This window comes from Ursus maritimus, unplaced genomic scaffold (genome assembly GCF_017311325.1).
Source record: "Ursus maritimus isolate PB19 unplaced genomic scaffold, ASM1731132v1 scaffold_26, whole genome shotgun sequence".
In the NCBI taxonomy this organism is placed as follows: domain Eukaryota; kingdom Metazoa; phylum Chordata; class Mammalia; order Carnivora; family Ursidae; genus Ursus; species Ursus maritimus.
In genome coordinates, this window is record NW_024425119.1 from 14132599 (window position 1) to 14153344 (window position 20746).

A 20746-nucleotide genomic window follows, 5' to 3' on the forward strand; every position below is an offset into this window, starting at 1 on the left:
TCTATATTATTTACTTATTCCATAAATCTTGTATTTATTCAATAAATCAGGAGCTCAATCAGCCGGGATCCTGCCAGGAAACAGATGGCATGCCCAAATATGGTGATTTGAGAAATGTGTAATAATGGGATTATTTACAATGACATGAGTAGTGAGAAGGGAAACCACATGGAAGGGGGTTAGTGACAGCTGGGCTCCATGACCACCTTTCGGCTTGATGGAGTGAAAGGAGAGAGTGCTCACCAGACCTGGTAGGAGAAGGTTGTGGGGAGGGGGCCCTGCATGACAGGGAGAATCAAGGGAGGCTAATCTAAGACAGTCATGCTGGTTCCCAGGATCTCATTTTCCTCCCTTCCTCCAGTATCCTGCTTCTCATTGGCCAGCCCAAGTGAAAACCAAAAGACAGAGAAGGCGCTCTGATGCAATCTCTACAATTCAGTCTCCCGGGGCGATAGAACAGAGTGGAAATATGTCAAGAGGGGCTCTGGAGGGCCAGAGCTCTTAGTCATCCAAACACAAAGTGAGCAGGCGCCCACTGCCATGGGGGAAGAATGTAACGGGGCCTTGCCTGGCGTGACAAAGGTCACCCCCTCACAAAACCCTTGACCTACAGAGAGTGCTAGCAAAAGCAAGCAGAGCAGATGAGATCCCCGTGTTCCTGAAGCTTTCACCAGAGTAGACCTCAAATGAAGTCTATAAAACAGAGATTCCAGCCTGTTGGCCATTATGTCATTATCTACCACTCACCAGCCACACCAAACTACCTCTCGTCTCTTCCAGCAGCAGATGCAGAAACATGCGGAACTCATGCCCACTCTTCTTTGCTTCAGCCCCTGGAGTAGAACTAGCCCCATGTTTAATCTAACTGCAAAGAAGGCTGGAAATTGTGGAAGAACCCGTTGGAGAATTTTGGGGAGTACCACTGTCAGGGTATCTCAGAGCAGTTTTTGCTTACCTCCTCCTTCTTAGCTTCATTCTAGTTAACGTCTCCTGCCATGGACACCGCCAGTCAACCAGGGGTCTCTTGCAATTTTTTAAGAACAAAGATGACCACCCCCAAAACCCTTTATCATTAACTAGTACACATAAGCTAACAGTGCCTAACTAGTTACCTGGCAGAAGGAGTTTGAGAAATACTCCGTTTGTTTTTGTCAAAGGAGCTGGTGCTAATAATTTTCTAAGTACGTTGTGGCAGGACACTGGATTCTCTTCGCGCACACACGCCAGTTATGAATTTCTTGCCTCTGAGCCCCACATTCAACCTCAGTACTTGCTCTAAGAAAAGAGGCAGAATTCCTTTAATCGTTTTTTCCATTTTGGTAAGCAGGCTAGTCTCTCAGTAGAAGGCACTGGAATGACTTTGCAGGAGGAAGGGACAGCTCTTCCGGGCTCAAGCTGCTGGCGGTAGTGGTGGGTAAGCTGCGAGGTCTGAGGACATCAGGTGGCAGTCTGCCCCAGCCATGTGTCCAGAATGCACGGTCTCTCTGTGACCAGCAGCCCCGACTCGCTCTGGGGACCACCTTCCCACAGCCTCCCACCAGGGAAACCACACTCCAGGCCTCTGGCTTCGGCAGTGCCCAGACTCCCTCACACGGCCACCTCCCAGAGCTGATGTCCTGTGGTTCTTTCCTTGAGGTCAGGGAGTGTGACAGGCCACCTGCCTGCAGTACGGAGCTCACACTACGAAGGTGGCATTGAGTCGTCGTGACAGAGACTGTAGGCTCACAAAGCCCCAAATCCTTACCATCTGGCCCTTTACAGAAAGTTTGCTGATCCCTGTGCTAGTCTAATAGCGGAAACAAATAAAAATACAAAATAAAAAACTGAATGAACACAAAGCATCTATTTAAATAACTGCATTGTTCTACTAATTTTTCTTCAGAAATGTATTTTCATGCTATTCTTTACTTTTTTATGTTCACTTTAAGTTTTTTCATGAACATGTATTTTATGAATAAACTCAGAGTACAAATACGAATTTTAAAATTGCTCCGCCTGTGACCTGGGTTACTCAGCAATAGGAATAGTCATGCGAGATGCCGGATTTGTCCTCTGCCTGCATTTTGGTTCTCTTATCACTTGAAAAAGCTGACAAATATTACTTGAAGGTATGGAGTTGTTTGTTTTGGTTTTTGTTTTGCAGTTAAGTCCCTAAATATGGCAACCTTTATCAACTCCCAGAAAAAAAGTCCAACTTTCGTGATAGCACGGCCTTTTCATTTGTGGGTAGTGTATTTTATAAAATCAGACAAGATTTCAGAGCTATCTATATTCATGTTTTCCCCCTCTCCCTGCCTGAACTTTGGCTGTTACCTTCTTTACCTCATTCCCCATTTTATTGGAGTCAAGGTTCCTGGGTACAGTGGTAATGATGGAGTTAATTCCGTTTTTCCTTGGACTCTAATTTTTCTTGAGATTCTAGGAATATAAACACTATTGGATTCTAATTTTCCTCTGCTATACAAATCCTTAAAACACTTTTTTTTTTTTTGCCTCTCACAGCATTCTTAAAGTGTTAACTCTTCTAGTTCTCAGTTATTTATCTCCTGTAAATGCAAGGTAATTCTTACTAAATAAGGATTCATTATGGTAAATTGCAATAGTAGCTTATTTTTAGGCTTCAAGTGCCTAATGAGGGGAAATAATGTTTGAATAAGACAACAGTTCAAAGAAAACAATGTATTGGGGAATCCATGGTCTTTTCTTTGTGAACTTATTATTTTTTTTTAATGTTTTCTCTATTTGGTTGCAGCACCATTAAGGTAATCAGTTGATATTTAGTATTTTTAAAACTTCAGAGAAAAATTTCCATTTTTTAAAAACCTTTAAAGGGTTTTAAAACATAAAAAGACTATAAAGGTATATCAATTATGTCTTCATGGCGCATGGCATATAATAGCTGTCAGATTATTTTTTTCCAAACTGTTCATTACCATAGGTTAAATAAAATAAATTCTTTTTAAAAATTAGCATTGGTAAATACTGTATTCAAGGTATGAGACAGAAGTGATACAGACATTGATGCTTATGTCTTAAAATTTCCCTAAGGACCCTGAGGGTAGGGGCCTCATCGATTTTGCCTGCCAGTTTTCCCAGCACCTAGCTCACAGTAGGCGCTCAGGGACTTATCTGCAGGATAAATGGTTCATGACACACCTCCCCAAGCCTTCAGGTAGCTCATTCCATCAGTCACTCCTTTCATTCTCCAACCCGTCCCTCTCCTGGGGATTAACCCTCAGCGAACTTGGGCATGCTGATCAAGCAAAACCCCTCTGCTCACCCAGTCCTTAGCCACCTGTCCTACCTACTTCCCTTCACAGCCAAACTCAAAGGCGTTCTTAGAAATAAGAGAACTGTGCTTGAGAGTTATTTTGGTCTCACAGAAGTCCTAGCTCTGACCTTTGCTAAAAGCCCTTAATTCCAGGAGTGTAAAGAACAGAAAACTTTCCCCACAGCTCCTTTATACCTTCCTGAACCCAGGCTTGGGTGTGTAGACATTCTCTATAGCTCTGCTCGCTGACAGCTTTGAGTTCCAGAAGTGCTGTAAGAAGGCCTGTCCTCCAAACTCATTCATGTATTAGACCTGCTGCAGTTGGAATGGAAGACAACATTGAGTGTGCAGTTCCCTATGGGGTGGTATTGTGGCATCTTGTGGCCGGAGGAATTACTTGAAGCAAAGAAAAATTTAAGAAATATTTAAAAATGTCTCCCAACTATGTATAAATAAAGCAATCTTTTACGAAGAGCACAAACTAGAATATGCAAATGAGAACTGAAACTAAACAGAACCTTGGATGTCTTCTAGGGCTTTCTGCTGATTCCACACCACGGCAGAGTATGGTTGTGGTGATCCTTAATTCACGTTTTATACCTTAAAGCCCAAGAAAAAGAGTAAAAGGAATTTCAAAATGACTTTAAGGGGCAATTAATGTGTAATAAAATGCCACCTTAAGAAGCAAATAGTATTGATCCGTATTATCTGATTAAAGATTTGTATCAAGCTTAGCAGTGATCCAACCATTTTTTGAAAACCATAATGTAAATTCTAATCATGACAACAATGCCTACTCAGCACCTACCCAGATTTTGAACTGCTGATTCACCTTCCCTGCAAATACAGCGAACTGACTTTTCAGAAAATAAAACAAGCGATACTAGGAAATGACTTTATGATAAACTGTGAACAGCTTCCTTAATAAATGTGAAATAGAAATCTCAGAAAAAATATAAATTTCAAGCAAGACCATTAAAAAAATTGCAGACCAAATACCAAAGAATAACTGTTTACATTTAAATTACACTATTGATTCGATGATGATGTGGTTGTGTTCCACCCCTGCATCTAAATGGTAAAAGATTCAACTCACTTACTGGCCTATAATGATCACACTAAATAAAAAGAAAACCCAAAATGACCTATAGACTGCTTTGACAGGACTTGTTTTAACCTGAAAGAATAATTTCCAAGAAAAGTCTCAAACACAAAGGATCTCAGAATAGAGATCTAAAAATCCATCAAGGAAATCAGCTGCAAGAAAATAAAAGCCTTATTGTGTTATTGCACTATTTCTTTTGGGATACCAATTTTTGATGACATGGGATTCATGGAATGGTATTTAAGATACAATGAAGTAAGAAGAGGTTTAAACCCAATGCACACGTTGTCTCATTGTGCATGTGTGTGTACCTTTGTTCATAAAATATTCACACTTTGGGCCACTGGATAATCCACATAAACTGTTAGCATCAATACTCTCATCTTTAAAATGGGGAAAATATTTGTGAACATCATTTCCCAGGCTCACTGGCTAGCTGAATTAGTTATTAAAGCACTTTTTAAAGAAAATGGTATCAGTGCAAATTAACAGTATTGAGCATTCTTCTTCATTTTATGTCTTTTAATAATAAAAGCTTATGCAACTGACAAATACAATAAAGTAAAAGTAACCTTCTCTGGCTATTGCAATAATTTACACATGGTTTAAAAGAAGCTTTTCCCATCAGTTAGTGTCAGCTTACAAACCTCTGTGAAAGTAAACAATCTTTGAGGAAAAGACTCATGTTCTATGCAATTAATAACCTCTCGATTTCTCCAAAGCCAATCTGATAATCCTGAAGGAAAATAATTCTCTTTATACCTTAAAATTTAAAACTTAGTTTTAACCATATTTTCAATAAGATTCTCACTGTGTACCAACAATAGTAGTTCCTTAAAACACAATTTTTAAATACTTGCTTCTTTTCTGCCCATAACACAGATATCACATTTATATATTATCAGTAACACAGAGGATATCTTGGTGTAGAACATTTATTTATTTATTCCACGAAACACTCAAAGTTTAGGTCAGTGGGAAATAATTTTAATCAAAGAATTGTACGTTTTCTTCCCACATATCTTGCTTTGTATTAGGAAATGACACTGCGATCCATTTCACTAAAATATTACAAAATATTTACAAGAAAATATTAAAATAACTCAAACACAAAAGGCAGGATGGGGTAAAATAAACTGTTTTTTCAGAAATCTCTACTCCAGTGGCCACCGCACACAAGAAGAGAATCAAAACAAGTAACAAATATCCCCCCGATCATAAGTTTCCAAAGAACTGGAGAAGGGGAACGAATGGGATGGAAAAGGTGGTATGAAAGGGAATGGATGTTAGCAGCACTGCTTCAATAACCAATCTATTCTGAATGAAATAATTCTCTCTTATATGCAATAAATTCTGAACAAGGCTAAACTTTAGGATATTCCTTGAACTGAAATTTAAAAATACCCTGACAGTGAAAGTCGCTCTTTCACTAAGCTTAGTAAGAGCCTCTTTTCCCCACGAACCACTGATACAAACAGAAACCTGCGCTGGCATTAAAAGCTGTCACAGGAGCCCTTCCATCTCTTTCATGAAAGCCTCATAAACATCATCCTTAGTCTGCACCGAGACAGGAACAGACGGACCAGATTTGGGAGCTGCTTTGGCAAGAGGCACAGCAGAATCATCCTCGGACTTTCTTTGGGGAGCAGCAGCGGTCCCTTTATTCTCCCGACGTACCCTCAACGCAGTGGGCACGAATCGAGTAATCTCTGCCTTGGGATTAGTGATCTGCGGCTTGGCACTGATGGTTGCTGTGGCTTTCTTCTCAATGGTGGCCGCACTTGTATCATCCGCCTTGGGTCGCTGAATCAAGTTGGGTGGAGCACTTAAAACCCCCGGGTTCGGCAAAGGAGCTGGTGGGAAAAGCCCAGGTGGGGCAGGTCCAAGTGGAGGCACCAAAGGTGGGCGCATCATGCCGGGACGAGGTGGAGGGATACCTAACCGAACGAGAAAATGGGCAGATGAAGACTACAAGAATGCATTTTAACTATTATAAAGGATGTGAAAAACATAGCTTGACAATTTTTTAAAAACTGGCAATTTACAGAAAATAAGCTGAAACCATGCTGCTTACTATCTGAAACTAAGGAATACATTTTGATAGTAAGGAATATTTTATTATGAAGTAATATTCAATTTCAGTCTGTACCCCTGTATTTAGGTTTTCTTCCTTTCTGAGTAATGTACTATTTTAAAATAGAAAGCTGACAACACCAACTGGTTTCAAGTATGATTTCAAATTTGTCCAATTTCAGATTTGACAGCCTAAGACCCTCTTCTAGCTGTACAGTGCAGATGCTATCCAGGCCACGGTTCAGGGTTTGATTCTCATGCATTATTTACTGATTTCCACACCATTCCTCCCCTGAAAAAGGTAACCCAATGGGCCGGAAATGGAATTTTAACCAGCAGAGGACGTGAACGTAACTTATGTAACTTATCACAGTATGTTACCACCACTGGAAAAGAATTCATGTCCTCTGACGGTTCAGACATACTGTCGTCATTTACCCAGAACTGCAGATTTAATTTTCTTCAAATGACACTTTTAAGACCAAATATAAAATACCAAATTTCACTGAACTTAAGATACTACTGCTTATACAGACTCATAATTATTCCAGGTAACACTGAGAGTTGAAGCTGGGGAATTTTGGAGGAGGCCTTCACATTAAACTGGGACAGTGTAATAAACCAGAAATACACCTACCACATGTAATAAGAGCACAAGGAAATCTGCCTTGTAATTTCAAACTTTAAGTTTGTACTCATGCAGATACATGGAAATATACGGAATGACTTCACAATCCCGCCCTCCCCCTCCCCCGGGCCCCGAACATCCTACTCAAATAGAGAATTTAATCCAAAGTGGTCTCTGCCTGGGAAAAGTCCCTCATATGACAGGCAGAATCCAGTACAAATACCTTGTGGAAGAACTCAACTTCAACCTAGGCCAAAATCAATGAAAAAACATCATTTTATGATTCCCCTTGATTTCAGGATACTGAAATGTGAAAATATGTCTTAGAGCAGATGAAATATATAAATTTTGTACTAGAAATCAAAAGCTTCACCTGGAGGTGCAGGGGGAGGTAGCCTTGGTGGGGGTCCCCGAGGAGGAGGGCCAGGAGGGAGACCTGGAGGTGGACCTGGGGGAGGGCCAGGGGGTCGGCCTGGTGGTGGGCCTGGAGGCAAAAGTCGGGGTAAAGGCCCTCGGAGTCCCGGCATTCCAGGTGGTCTCAGGAATGGAGGAGCTCCTGAAAAGAGAAAAATGACAAATTAATGTAAGAGACATACATATGAAGTCGTAACTGTGGTATAAAGGTAACTCAAGTGTGGTCTGACTTAGCATTTTAACTTGAAATTAGGTAACTTCAAAAACGGATCAAAACATAGGTAGAAGAATTCATTCAACAAATGTCTGAGCACCAGAGATATGGAATTGGATTTGTTATGGATCATTTCTTTTTATTTGCCAGTACTGACAAAAAGCATAGTTTTTTGTTTTTTTGTTTTTTTTAATAGCACAGCTCTGCTGGGCTAAAAACTATACAAAGAGGAGAATAATTCTTAAATGGGTTCCAAAATAAGTTGAAAATGGAATATAAAGCAGGGTGCTTTAAGGATTCCCCCTGAAACACAGGAAGACATAGGCAAAGATGACTGAAGATGACATAAGACAGGTAATGCGCTTTGCACCACCAGTAAGAAGAGAATGAACTCAAGTGAAGAAAACCTGACTGGACAACTATAGGAGGAAAGACTATAAAATCGTAAGTAGCCAAGAAGTTCAAATTTCAAATAAACTTCTCATTCTTATACGCCAAAGATTATATTAATACTGACCTCTTTTGTCTCTAAAGACTGACATCCGACAATTCCCAACCAAAGAAGGATGTCTGTTAGTATTTACTGTGCCCCAGTCCCATTAGCTATCAATTTAGAATTGGGTCGACTTGTCATATTAAAAAAAACAGTACTAAAGATACCCCAGTTTCATACTCCAGTTTCTGCCTGCTAACCTCAGAACTACAGAACCCTGAAAAGAGAAGAGCTTTGAAGAAGACGGCTGGCAGAAGTACTATGAACTGCAAACAGTGCTGTAGGAATAAATACACCGCACTGATCCTTTATCTCTTAGTGACTTATGCTAGGAGAAAACAAAACACCAATACTAATGAAGCGTATTTTCGGAATGATTTCATCGCTCCAATGGCAGACAGACTTAGTTATTTATTCACAACGTATCAGTGCCTACTTACCCGGAGGTGGTCCAGGAGGAAGGCCTGTAGGTGGTCCAGGCGGCCGTAAGGGTGGAGCCGGTGGTGGTCCAAGAGGAGGCGGTCCCGGCATGGGAGGTGCTTGGATCTGAGAAGGAGGAACAGACTGCGGGGGGGCTTGCTGCTGGGAAGAAGCTGCAGATGTGCCATCAGAAAGAGATTCCTCTTTATGCTGTTTTTGTGACTGCTTTTCTGCTTCAGAATCATCAGAATCATCCTCGTCATCATCCTCTGAAAATTCTTCTACTTCTCGTCCCTCCTCAGGGATTTCCTGACCTAAAAGAAAATTTAAACCAGGTAAACAGAGTTAATTCATTTTTTACAGCCTGAAAAATAGTGATGCCTGAAGACACGTGCTCAATTAAGTGCTTCCTTAAAATTAACAACTAAATAGCCTTCTTCAATAAACTACTTGGATATGGAGGAATCAAATAATATTCTACTCATCCATGCTAGTGGAGCACAGTGACACAAGCCCCGGCTTTAGCACAAGGTGGACCTGGGTTTAAATGCTAGTTTAACCTCTTACTAGCTGGGTAACTTTGGGCAGCTTAATCTCCAAATGTCTCCAAACCTTACGTTTTGTAAAACAAGGATTTATTATTTACTTCAGGGTTGCTGAGATACTAAATGGGAAAATGTACATAAAGGAACTGGTAGGAGGAAATACCCGAAAGGTGATTTCACTACTCTTTCCCTGTCTTACCTGCCATTCGAAGCATCATGGCTTGAAGAGGAGTCAGCTCCTTCATGTTCTTCTTTTTCTTCCTTGATTTTCCAGGCATATCTGCAAATCTTACACTCAGACCTAAGAGGTGGAGGGAGAGAATGGGGTGGATTAGGAACAACAAAATTCAGCAAATGCCTACTATGCAATACTAGAAAGCACTAGATACGATTGCTGCCCACTATTTGGCAGAAGTGCTGAAGAGTCAGCCGTATAAAAGTATAAGAAGTGCCAACTGGTGGTAAATATATGCTGTTGTGATCTAAAATCTATAAATTTCAAATATTTAAAGAATACTATTAACATCTTTATGCCAGTAAAATTGAACACCCAGATAAAATAATAGACAATTCTCTAGAAGAATATAAATTACAAAAATTGGCCATAGAAGTGATAAGACCAGAACATATAAAATTGAAATGGTAGTTAGAAATCTATTTTTAACCTGGCACAAATAATTTTGTAAAGAAGTTCAGCCAAACATTAAGTTACAGAAATTTCCTTTAAAAGGGCACAGAAAAGATGGAAGGCAATCCAGAATTCATGAAACCGGCACAACCTTGATACCAAAGCTAACCTACTATAAAATTAGCTGACTGTTGAACAAGAGGGGTTTGAACTGAGTGGGTCCACTTACACGTGGACTTTTTGTGATAAACACAGTACAGTACAGCAACTGTATTTTCCTTATGAATTCCTAGCATCGTTTTCTTTTCCCCAGCTTACTTTATCTCAAGAATGTAGTATATAATACATGTAACATACAAAACGTGTGTTAATCGCCCCTTTATGTTAATGGTTAAACTTCTGGGCAACAATAGGCTATTAGTAGTTAAATTTTGGGGGACTCAAAAGTTATGCGTGGATTTTTGATTGTGCAAAAGGTCAGTGCTCCTAATCCCTGTGTTGTTCAAGGGCCAATTTTATAACCAAACTGAATCCAACAATGGTTTAAAAGAAAAACATATCATAAACACGTAGCGTTGGTCCCAGAAATGCAAGATAAGGTTGAACATTAGAAATGCCATGAATATAATTCATTACAATAAACAAAGAAAAACCACAATAACACCCCAACAGATGCTTAAAAATATTTATAGTAAAAAAGACTAGAAGGGACCTTTTTAACCTGATAAATCAGGCTATTCACTAGATGCTATTAAACACCTTGCTAAATGGTGCAGTATTAGGAGTAGTCTTAGTTGGTAGACGTTTACAATGTTCCGTGTGGGCAGGGCTTTAGTTTTGTTTACTTTTGTATTCTTTGTCTAGGAAAATTCCTTATAGTAAAAAGTCAATTTAAGTATTAGATAAAAATCAGATCATAATTAGGAGAGCCACTTGCAGCACACGTACAGTGATGTACACTGATGAGTATACAGAAGTGAAACAAGTTGGCAGAAAAGAGAAAAATGAGGCAAAGGATCACACAATGCCAGAGAAAAATGAAGCTGCTGTGGCTCTAAGGTCTTTCTGCTTTCTACTACTAGTTTCTACATAAGTCCTCTATAATTTTTCATCACCACCTCTAATCACCCCTTTAAGATAGATTTTTGCTTTGCAACCGTGATTCTTAAGAAGTATCAGGACAAAGATTTGTCATCGTTACAAATACGAACAACAGTGGTAATACAAACACATAAATATGTTGTAGGTTACGAAAACAATTTACTTTTTTTTTTTTTTTAGAAAAGATCTTATTTAAGAGACAGCACACACACACACACACACACACACACACACACACACGCATGAGCAGGGGGAGGGGCAGAGAGGAAGACCGCACTGAGCGCAGAGCCCATCACAGGGCTTGATCCCACAACCCTGAGATCATGACCTGAGCTGAAATCAAGAGATGGATGCTTAACCCACTGAGTCACCCAGATGCCCCTACAAATACAATCTTAAAAGAAACACCAAGACTACTGAGGTGTGACCAAGATTATACACCTTGTATTGCTCAGTATCTATCATGACGCTTAAAATTTTCTTGATGTATGTCATAACTACTTTTTAAAGGTACACATAACTGAGTCTGGTTTTATAATAATAAAATGGACATATATTATACATTACGATGCTTCCATTAAATCATGATTCCACTTGCCGGTGTACCTAAATTATAATTATGGTCTGGTTGATGTGAGACACAATGAACACAGAAAATTTAAATGGCTTCAAATGTAAATGTTTAAGCAGACTTATCAAAAAACAATATGCATATGGCTTTCTCAATATGGTTATGTGGTTATTCTCCTTTCTTTCCTATCCAGACCCACACATGTCCACTGAGTACTATGTGTCCAGAACTTCTGAGATTTTTGATATAAAAATGGAGAGAGCTATGATCCTTCCTTTCAAGGTGCTCACAATTACTCTCATAGATGCATTAATAAATCAAGACCTTCCACTTGTGTGCTACTTATTGATCAAACCACAGAACGTTTATTTGCACATACCAGACTTTTTTTCTTCATTGTTGTCTCTCTCGTTATCATCACGATGCACAAATTCATCACCTTCACTTTCTCCATCTGACCTGTCAGTGTCACTGTCATCAGTACTGTCGTCATGCTTATCTTGATCCATGTCCTCAGGATACCCGTCATCTTCACTAGTGCTGGAAACATCATCATCATGACCCCGTTGTGCTGAAAAGGAAGAAGGGAACAGGAAACAAGTATTATGACTGGCATAACAAAGCACAGAAAATTGTGCTATTTAACTTAGAATAACTTCATTACGTAAAATGATTCTGTATATGATACGAGTTCTTCATACAGTCTGACAATATTTCCCTTTGCTAACAGTTTCAAAATCTTCTCTAAAAAAGCCTAATTTAAAACACAATAAGCATTTCTGTACTTCCTTACGTACGCTGCTTTTACTTGGGTAAATTCTATGATTTATCCATCTTGTTAGGATGTCCATGTAATCCTCATTTATTTCCCAAGTTCCGAGGATGGTGAACCAGATGTTAAACAGGGCCAACAAAAAAAAAGGACGGCGGAAAGGTTGCAAGAGCAAAAGGAACAGTCACTCCTTACCAAGTTCCGGGCTATATAACATGTCTTCATCCCGCCTACGAGGGGGAAGATCTAGGGCAAAGCCCACTTTCCGGCCATACATTTGCAAGACTTGAGGAGGTGGCGGACCAGGGGGAGGACCAGGAGGTTTTCTGCCAGGGGGCAAACGTGGCACACCATGTCCAAGAAGAGGAAGGATAGAAACTGCCCGTGTTGGAGGTCTGTAAAGAAAATTCCACAGTAATCACATTCATAGTAATGAGATATTTATTTCCTCTTCTAAAATATTTTCAAGGGATTTCTTCCTTCACGTTTAATCAAGTGAGGCACCAATCACATTCACACTTGCCTTTTAACTCCCACTGCAATGATTTTGGCACTGGACAATTAAAAGGTACTTTTAATAAATGTTATTTAATTATGCTACCACTTCCTTACCCATAGGCTGAGGTCTTTTTAAGGATGGAGGGTGGCTGGGCACCAGGAAGGGGAATGTCCTGGATCAAGATGTTGGAAGGAGCATGCGGCATATCTGGCAAGGGGATACTCTCCACTTCCACATGCTGAGCATTCTGAAACAGAAAAACCTTTCCATAGTACCAGAGCAATCCACACGCTCACCATTAAAATTCAGTATCTGCTGTTTCATAATCTGGATTCGCTTTCCACCTAATGTAAGTATCAGGAAAAAAAACAAGAATACCAGTATTTGTCAACAATTCCAAAGTCCGTCAATGAATGGAAAAAATCTCTATGGCCTCTAAAAGAAACAAAACTCAGCTGTTTCTCTTCCATTAACATCCTTTTGGGTTATGGTTTGAAATAGCTGCTGTCTATAGAAATCCAACTGTTTAAAGTATCTAGCACCAAAGCCACCCTACTAAATATTCTGGATGATAAACAGCACTTACCAATTAACTTAGAAATAGTATATATCCGGTGGTAGAGCCTGGGTTTCTAAATTAGTCTTTGCTGAATTTCTGCCACATACTAGCTGTATGACTAAGTTCCTTAGTTTCCTTATCTGTAAAATGGGACCTATACTACCTACTTTGCAAAAACGATACAATTTGTTTTTACATTTTTGAGGCAAAATTCACAATGAAATGTATAAATTCCGAGTTTTGACAAATGCGCATAGCTCACAACTTCTTCTCAATCAATCCCCAACACTATCCCAAAGCAACCACTGTGACAAGTGCTTCCATCTATAGATTAGTTTTGCCTGCTCTAGAATTTCATACAAATGGAATCCTATCAAAGAAGTTCCACATGCTTTGAGATTTATCTGTTAATAATTTTTTTCTTAATCCCATGTTGTTTTGAATATCAGCAGAGCATTCCTTTTCATTGCTGAGTACATTCAATTTTATAAATACACTAGTTTGTTTATCCATTATCCTATTAATGGACATCTGGGCTATTTCTAGTTTTTGGCTATTACTGTGTTGGCAGATGGATTAATTTCTCTTGTATAAATATGCAGCATTAGATTTGCTGGCTCGTGGGGTAGGAGGAGGTTTAGTTTGATAAGAAATTGCCAAGAGGAAGAAGTTCATCATGACCAGTTCTCCGGTTAACAATTTTAAGAGCAAATCTAAATACAACATTTTAGTTTATCTCGCTAAAGAAACTTGATTACCTTGACAGCGTCAAAATATTGGCTAAGTTGAGCCCTCTTCTGTTCATATTCTACTTCTAGCTTTCTCAATTCTTTGTAAATATCCGGATTCTCTTTTTCATAGAGCCGTAGGATACGTTCAAAGGTTTCACGCAGCTTTTTACGCTTGTCTTTCAGCACCTTCTCATTTAACTGCGGTTGCTGCACTGGGTTAAACTCTGAGAGGAAAGAGCAGATACTGAAATTCAACACAAAAAGTCACTTCATTTAGGTATCAGCTCTATCATTTAATAAATTTTCCTTATATGCTAAAACTTTCAAAAGGGATTTAGACCAGGTATACTATTTTAAATTTTATTAAAAAGAAGTGCAACAGATATTTATTGAAACACCACTTTTAAGATAGCCATTAATTTTACTTTCTTTTCTAAGAAAGTCTAATGTCACCTAATTAATTGATTTTCACCATTGTAAAAATCAATCTTCATCCCTTTATGCTAACAACTTGTTGTCGTGAGGCTTCAGTCAGACAGAGCTGTGTCATTTAATTCTGATATCTTAGGCGCTTGAATTCTCTGACCTTCAGCTTCTTCACCTGGAAAATGGGGACGTCAACTACTTCACAGCAAAGATCTGATGACTAAATGTGATCACAAAATATCCAGTGACGTCTAGCTTACCACTTAATTATTTTTAGAACAAACTGGTGTTCTTTACCTAACTACCACACAATCCTTTCGCTTTCCATGTGTTTGACATGGGGCTTCATTTCAGGTCTTTTGCCCCAAAAGGGATTATTAGCACAAGACTCTCAAGCTTGCCTGGTCAATTATAACTGCCTCCCTCCGTTCCCCTCACCAGTGACTGACTCAGAGATCAACTGGCACATGATCCAAACTGAAACCAGATCCTTCTCTGAGACTTTAAATGTGGATGTAAGAGAGTGAAGCTCTTACAAGAGGAAGAAAATAAACCTAAAGCTGTGACCTTGTTTCCCACTAATTCCACACCCATTTTCCACTTCCAATCCCAAGTTTATTAGCAATATGCTGAATGAGGCTAACAAGAGAGTAGACCAGGCAGATGAATACTAGTCTTAATAATGATACCTGTGCTTCCTAGGAGAGCTTCCCTCTGGGGTTTCCCAATTATGGGAGTCAATGTATGTACTTGTTCTGCCTAAACCAGTTTGTGAGTTTTATAAACTGTGTAAGGTTTATGAATTATAATTAGAGCCCGGATGAACAGTGCTCCCTTCTTTTTTTTTTTTTAACTGATAACAAGCTTAATTATCTTCTTCCCTAATTCCCTTTAACTTTGGTGATTTATTCCCAAGGTAGTCTTACACCACCCACTATTCTTAGTGTGATTAATAAAAATGTTGAACGCCTGAGTTTTAATCCTAGCCTGCCACTTCCTAACAGCATGACCTTGAGGAAAGTATATAATCTCCGTGCCTAAGTTTCCTCACCCATAAAATAGGGGTAATACACCTACCTAAAAGTTGTCGTAACATGTAGAAAAAAACTGGTGTGTAGCAAGACAAGAGCTTAATAAACCTCCATTACTACTATTATCTCCTTTTAAAACCACATGAATCAATCTGAAGTCATTTAATGTCTTGACACCCTAGGGATAACAATTGCCCACAGTAATATATAAACCAGAGGCAACAAATGGGATCAGTTAGAGCTGAACTGGGAAAGATTTGGGATCATGCAATCTGACCCAGAACTCTTGCCCAGGCTAAGTGCATAACACTCCTCACTGAGCAGGAAGCCCAACGTGGGGCTCGATCCCAGGACCCTGAGATCATGACCCGAGCTGAAGGCAGGCGCTTAACCGACTAAGCCACCCAGGCGCCCCTAAGAGAGCTTCTCATACTATAACCCCACATTACTGGATTTTTTTGTTTAACCCATTTAACGTATCATTGAGATCCACTGTACCTCTTTCACTTACTATCTGATTTTTGGCAAACCACTTAAACTGAGTACCTTTTGTCAACAAAACTTGTCAAGATTTCATTAGGCAAAAATAAATAAATAAAAGGAAGCAGAAAAAAAAAATTCCATGTTCTAATACTAAAAAATGGGTATTTGTGGGTTGTGATAAAATTTCCAGTGGAAGCATCATACAGACAATTCTCAAGCAACATAGATGCAAGGAAAGATAACACATGCATTTATCTTGTGTGATTCCAGTTATGACAAAAGCAGTGATACTGAAGATACATATAAAGAAACTGGGTAAAATTATTCAAAGAAATGTGGAAAAAAGGAGAAATTCCAATATGATACATAGAATATTCTATAAAATTAGATTTTAAGTATTTCATGATTCTTCTACCACCTGACTTGGTGGGTCAAGTATTTCTGATGTTCTCACTGGAAAAAATGGGGAATTCATAAATTCATGGTAGCCTAATATTTAGATTTACATGGTAGCTGCCAACATTAAAAAAACAAAACAAAAAACTCCAGATTTCAGTCTCTCTCAGTAACCAGTTCAAGCTAAGTAACGGCATTCATCTAACTCTAGAGGAGACCCCCAGCGTGCAATCTCTCCCCACCACTGCATTTTTGTCTGACACTAAAACTAAACCCAAGTGCCAAATGTCATCCTGCTTTTGTTTCTCTTATGCCTGTGCTGCTTCATCACTACCTGCTTGCCTGCCTCTGTGTATCAGACTGCTAGCCCTGCTCTAAGATTTAGCCTTTTAAAATAAATTCTTACCCATTTCATCCAATTTCTCCATGTCCCGGATAATCTGTTTGGGATCCTTCATCTTCAAAACTGCAGCTCGTACCATCATGCGCTGTTTTTTGTTCTTAGGAAAAAAAGAGCACTGTGTCAAGAAACTGAACATTCCTGAGTTTTTATTTCAATTCGCATCAGGAATCTATTTAAACTGAAGTTGGACTTCTCCTTGGTTTCTGATCACTTGTTTCAACCACCATAACCAAAGCTATGTAATTCCTGGCTCTCAAAAACTGTTTCAGCTTCAGACAAAAACATAAACACTACTTAGTACGTGTACTTTCTTAGGCAAATGTTTCTTTTAATTTTGTGATATCTTTAGCAATTACTTCAAAAAAATTAAGATCTTTTTTTAGGCTAAATTCTAAAATTATATATTGAAGAAAAGTTTTGCAGGATTTGATGCTTAACAATGAAACAGGAAAACCCAGTTAAAAACTATTAAAGATCTGCATTCTTTGAGTGTGTTAAAGAATGATACTAAAAAGTAAGTGCTGTCTTATTCTGGGAGAACACTTTGTCACAAACTCAATAGCTACATAATGAGGAAAATGAACACACAAATCATATTTAATTTAGAATCATATTTAGAATCATATTTAATTCGGTAGCTTTTAACAAAGCAGTATGCTTTAATATAAAAAATATTCCTTTCAAAGATATTTATTTAACTCAGTGGGAAAGATAATCAAATATATAAATTTACGATAACCATCATGAGCTTATCTGCAAGGTTATTCCAGTTCAGCTTCCAAGTACAGTATTTTTGCTTATTAAATTTTAATATTTGTTATAAGAAGCATAAAGTATCTTTTCTGACAAATAATTGTAAATGTTGTTTTGAAATCCACTAATCCCAAATAATAAGAAGTGCCAAACATCACTTATGACTAATAGGATGCTTCTGAAATCCTACCTTCTTTAATTCTCTCTTCCGGGCTTCTTTTCCTTTAAGAGAGAGACAGAGAAAATATAAAACTTTCAAATCTTGAATGCTAGCATTTTCTCCAATTTAATACAGGTAATAATTAATGTGGGAGGCTGTCCTATGCATTGCAGAATGTTAAGCAGCATCTAAGGCCTTACCCACTAGATGCCAATAGCAGTATGCCAACCAATATCTTGAGAATTTTTTAAGCTTCTCAAAATTTATCTGTCCAAAATTTCAAATACAAAAAGGAAGTTTCAAGCCAATTCTACTTTGCAAGTCAATCAAATTTAAAATATGGGTATTAATTTTTTTGCGTGTTTAAAGCTTTCATCACGTGCCCAAAACAACACTGGATAACTTTATACAACTGACTCCTAGCAATGCCGATTTTATAGTTAAGACATAATAGATTCTCTAGTGTTTGCAATTTTTATCACTCCTCTTTATCATTCCACGCTAATGGACACTTACGGGCTTGGTCTGTAGGGTTCATAAATTTTCCACTCTTGGTGGATGACGTAGATCTCCGCCCCATGTTGACAACTTGTATGGTTTACTTGTTCATTAAAACAAAAAAACAAAAAACCTGCAAAGACAAACAAATAGCTTATTCTTCTTCTAGTTACAAAATTTCTTCTTTTATATTATGAAATTTCTTTCTACCAATCTCTTGAAAAGTAGCATTCCTTTGATTATTAACTTTTTTTAATGGATCATGGACCGACTCTGAAATTGAAAAAAAAAATCAATCAGAAAATGCTTCAACAATTTAGGATAAACCATGAATATGAAAAGCCATTAGTCCTTTTCCTACACCCTCCCTTTGTTTACATGTAGGGTGAAAGAGGAAAAAAAAGGGAATGGGGATAATGATCTGGGTTCAACAACAAATGTCACCCTTGCCTCTCTCCATGGTTTTTCTTCGCATGTATTCTCAACATCTGTAAGATAGTAAAAACTCATTAATTTAAGCCTGTTTAATTCAAATTTAGTTCTAATTCACATGTAATTCTTGACTGTCAAGAGCTTAAAACATAACTGAAAGGGCAAATATTAAAAATGAAAGTATTACACGAAGGAGTGTACAAAAATGTCAAGACACATATTTTTCTACTAGTACCTACTTGACTCCTGATTTCTATTTTTTATGGGACGACTGTGTTTGAGGGAAAATGTTTTGCAAGTCAAAATTTTTTATTAGTATTAACTTCTCTCTCTTATTTCAATTGTTTAACTTTTTAATATTTACTCTTCCCAATAATGAAGTTGATAAATTTACTTCCTTTTGAAAGTAGACTTTTAAAGGGTGTGAAAGGGAAGAGCATGAGGTAAATTTTTCAGTAGCCCATACAATTAATGATACCTTCCCTCTTCCTTGAAGATTTTTGTCAGAAAAGTTCATTAGTTAATGCCTCTTTCAGCAAGTGTTCAAATGCCTTGATTTCTGCTACATGCTTCGGAGCTGTTCCAGGGGCAAACTAATTTACCCTGTCCAGGGTTTCCTTCTCAGAAAAACTGGGAGTGGGGGAGAAGGGAGGCCGAAACAAACAAAATTAGTATAAATACAGGCTCTCCTGTCTTTGACGGCCTGTTATCTTTTTTCCTATCCTCTCTCCGTTCCCCTCGGGCTCCTGTTTTGACCCTTTTCTCCCACAAGTAAACAACAGATAGGAATTACAGAGAATTTCTACAGAAGACAATGGAGCCTTAGTCTGCACAAACTATTTTTTGTCTAAAAGCAGAAACGACAGGGAAATCGGGCCACAGAACCGAAGAGGCTGCAGTGGGACGGAGCCCAGATCCACCAAGAAAAGCAACAGCAGCAGCAACTGCCGAAACCATAGCGACGGTTGACCCTGACTCGAGGTACAAGAAGACGTCAAATCTAAAGCAACCGGTCAATGAGCACAGGCAGGAGGCGGCGCTAACCGACTCGGGCGAAGAGCAGCTTAACTGCTGGAAGCCGCACCGCCCCCGGCTCCAAGATCCCCCGGTCCGCGACCCGGGACACCCAAAACGCGAAGAGGAAGAACCGGGCAGAGGGGCCTGGCGTCCCCGAGGCAACCGCGCGGGCCCGGGGCAGGACGGGAAAAGATGAAGAAACGGAGTGAAACAATTCCGCACACTCACACTTCTGCTGGACTCCTGGCACTGCGAGAAGCGGGGAGGGGACGATTCTCGGCCTCTTTTACCCCGTAGGGGCCTTCACCTCGGTGTGCCGGTCAGCCATCCAGCCACCGCCATCTTGAAAGCTCGCGCCCCTCCGCCATCCTTACGTCACTTCCTATCCCTAGGGCCCAAGATCTTAGCGTTTCTCCGCCCTGGCACCATAGAGAGTAACCAAGAACTCCAGGACCAGAGTCTCTTCCGCTCCAAGTCAATACCGAATTGGTTGAGTCTCTGCTAAGATCCCGCCCCCAGTTCCCGCAACCACATTGACAGTTCTTTGAGCCAATAGAAAGAAGACAAACGAAGCGGGTCGGGTAGGTGATTGGCTGATGAGAAGACTACTTTGCCTCTCGGACCGAGACAGTTTGACTTAATTTCCGGAAGCTGCGTGTAACGGGATGAATGAGACCGGTCGATTCCGGCTAGGGAGCTGTTTTGCAGTCTCTGTAGGCTGCAATTGTATTAGTTTTTGGATTTTGTATTTTTCATGACGTAAGCGAGTGTGATTTCTTTGGATAGTGTCTGCTTGAAAATGGATCACTGAATAACACTTGCTACCGCGCTTCTTGCGCTTTCCTAGCGTCATGTCCGTCTGGAAGTTTATAGGCACACAGAACATATGTATACCTGAGCAAATAAATCAGTTCCCGTGTTAGATGCCCAGATTGTTCATCTACAAGAAATTAATCTACAGTAATCTACAATGAGTTTTTTGAGGAGGAAATGTGGGAATACATACGCAGTTTTAATTTACGAGTGGCGACGTTGCTTTATATTGGCTTCTTTTCCCTTTTGGTCCTTTCACCAGCTAGAAGGCCTTTATGATGTCACTATACGTCTATACTGACTATCAGGT

The 20746-nt window shown here is 39.2% G+C and overlaps 1 protein-coding gene across 1 annotated transcript; it reads right to left on the reverse strand.

Annotated features, from left to right (window-relative positions):
• Positions 1–5297: 5297 nt before the first annotated feature.
• Positions 5298–19997, reverse strand: WBP11 (WW domain binding protein 11). Its single transcript, XM_008707028.2, has 12 exons — positions 19852–19997; positions 18193–18307; positions 17707–17738; positions 16767–16860; positions 14052–14248; positions 12848–12981; positions 12431–12630; positions 11843–12034; positions 9363–9464; positions 8639–8932; positions 7451–7633; positions 5298–6313 (listed from the first exon to the last, which is right to left on the reverse strand). The coding sequence occupies exons 2-12, from the start codon at positions 18254–18256 to the stop codon at positions 5880–5882; spliced, it is 1926 nt and encodes a 641-aa protein (XP_008705250.1). The 5' UTR covers positions 18257–18307; positions 19852–19997; the 3' UTR covers positions 5298–5879.
• Between the last annotated feature and the right edge of the window lie 749 nt (positions 19998–20746).

Coding starts and splice junctions, on each gene's coding strand:
- WBP11 (XM_008707028.2), bottom strand. CDS start 18,256: ATGGGGCGGAGATCTACGTCATCCACCAAGAGTGGAAAATTTATGAAC. Junction 14,249..16,766: donor GGAGAAATTGGATGAAATGG/GTAAGAATTTAT, acceptor CTTTCCTCTCAG/AGTTTAACCCAGTGCAGCAA. Junction 6,314..7,450: donor ACCTCCCCCTGCACCTCCAG/GTGAAGCTTTTG, acceptor TCGTTCGGTTAG/GTATCCCTCCACCTCGTCCC.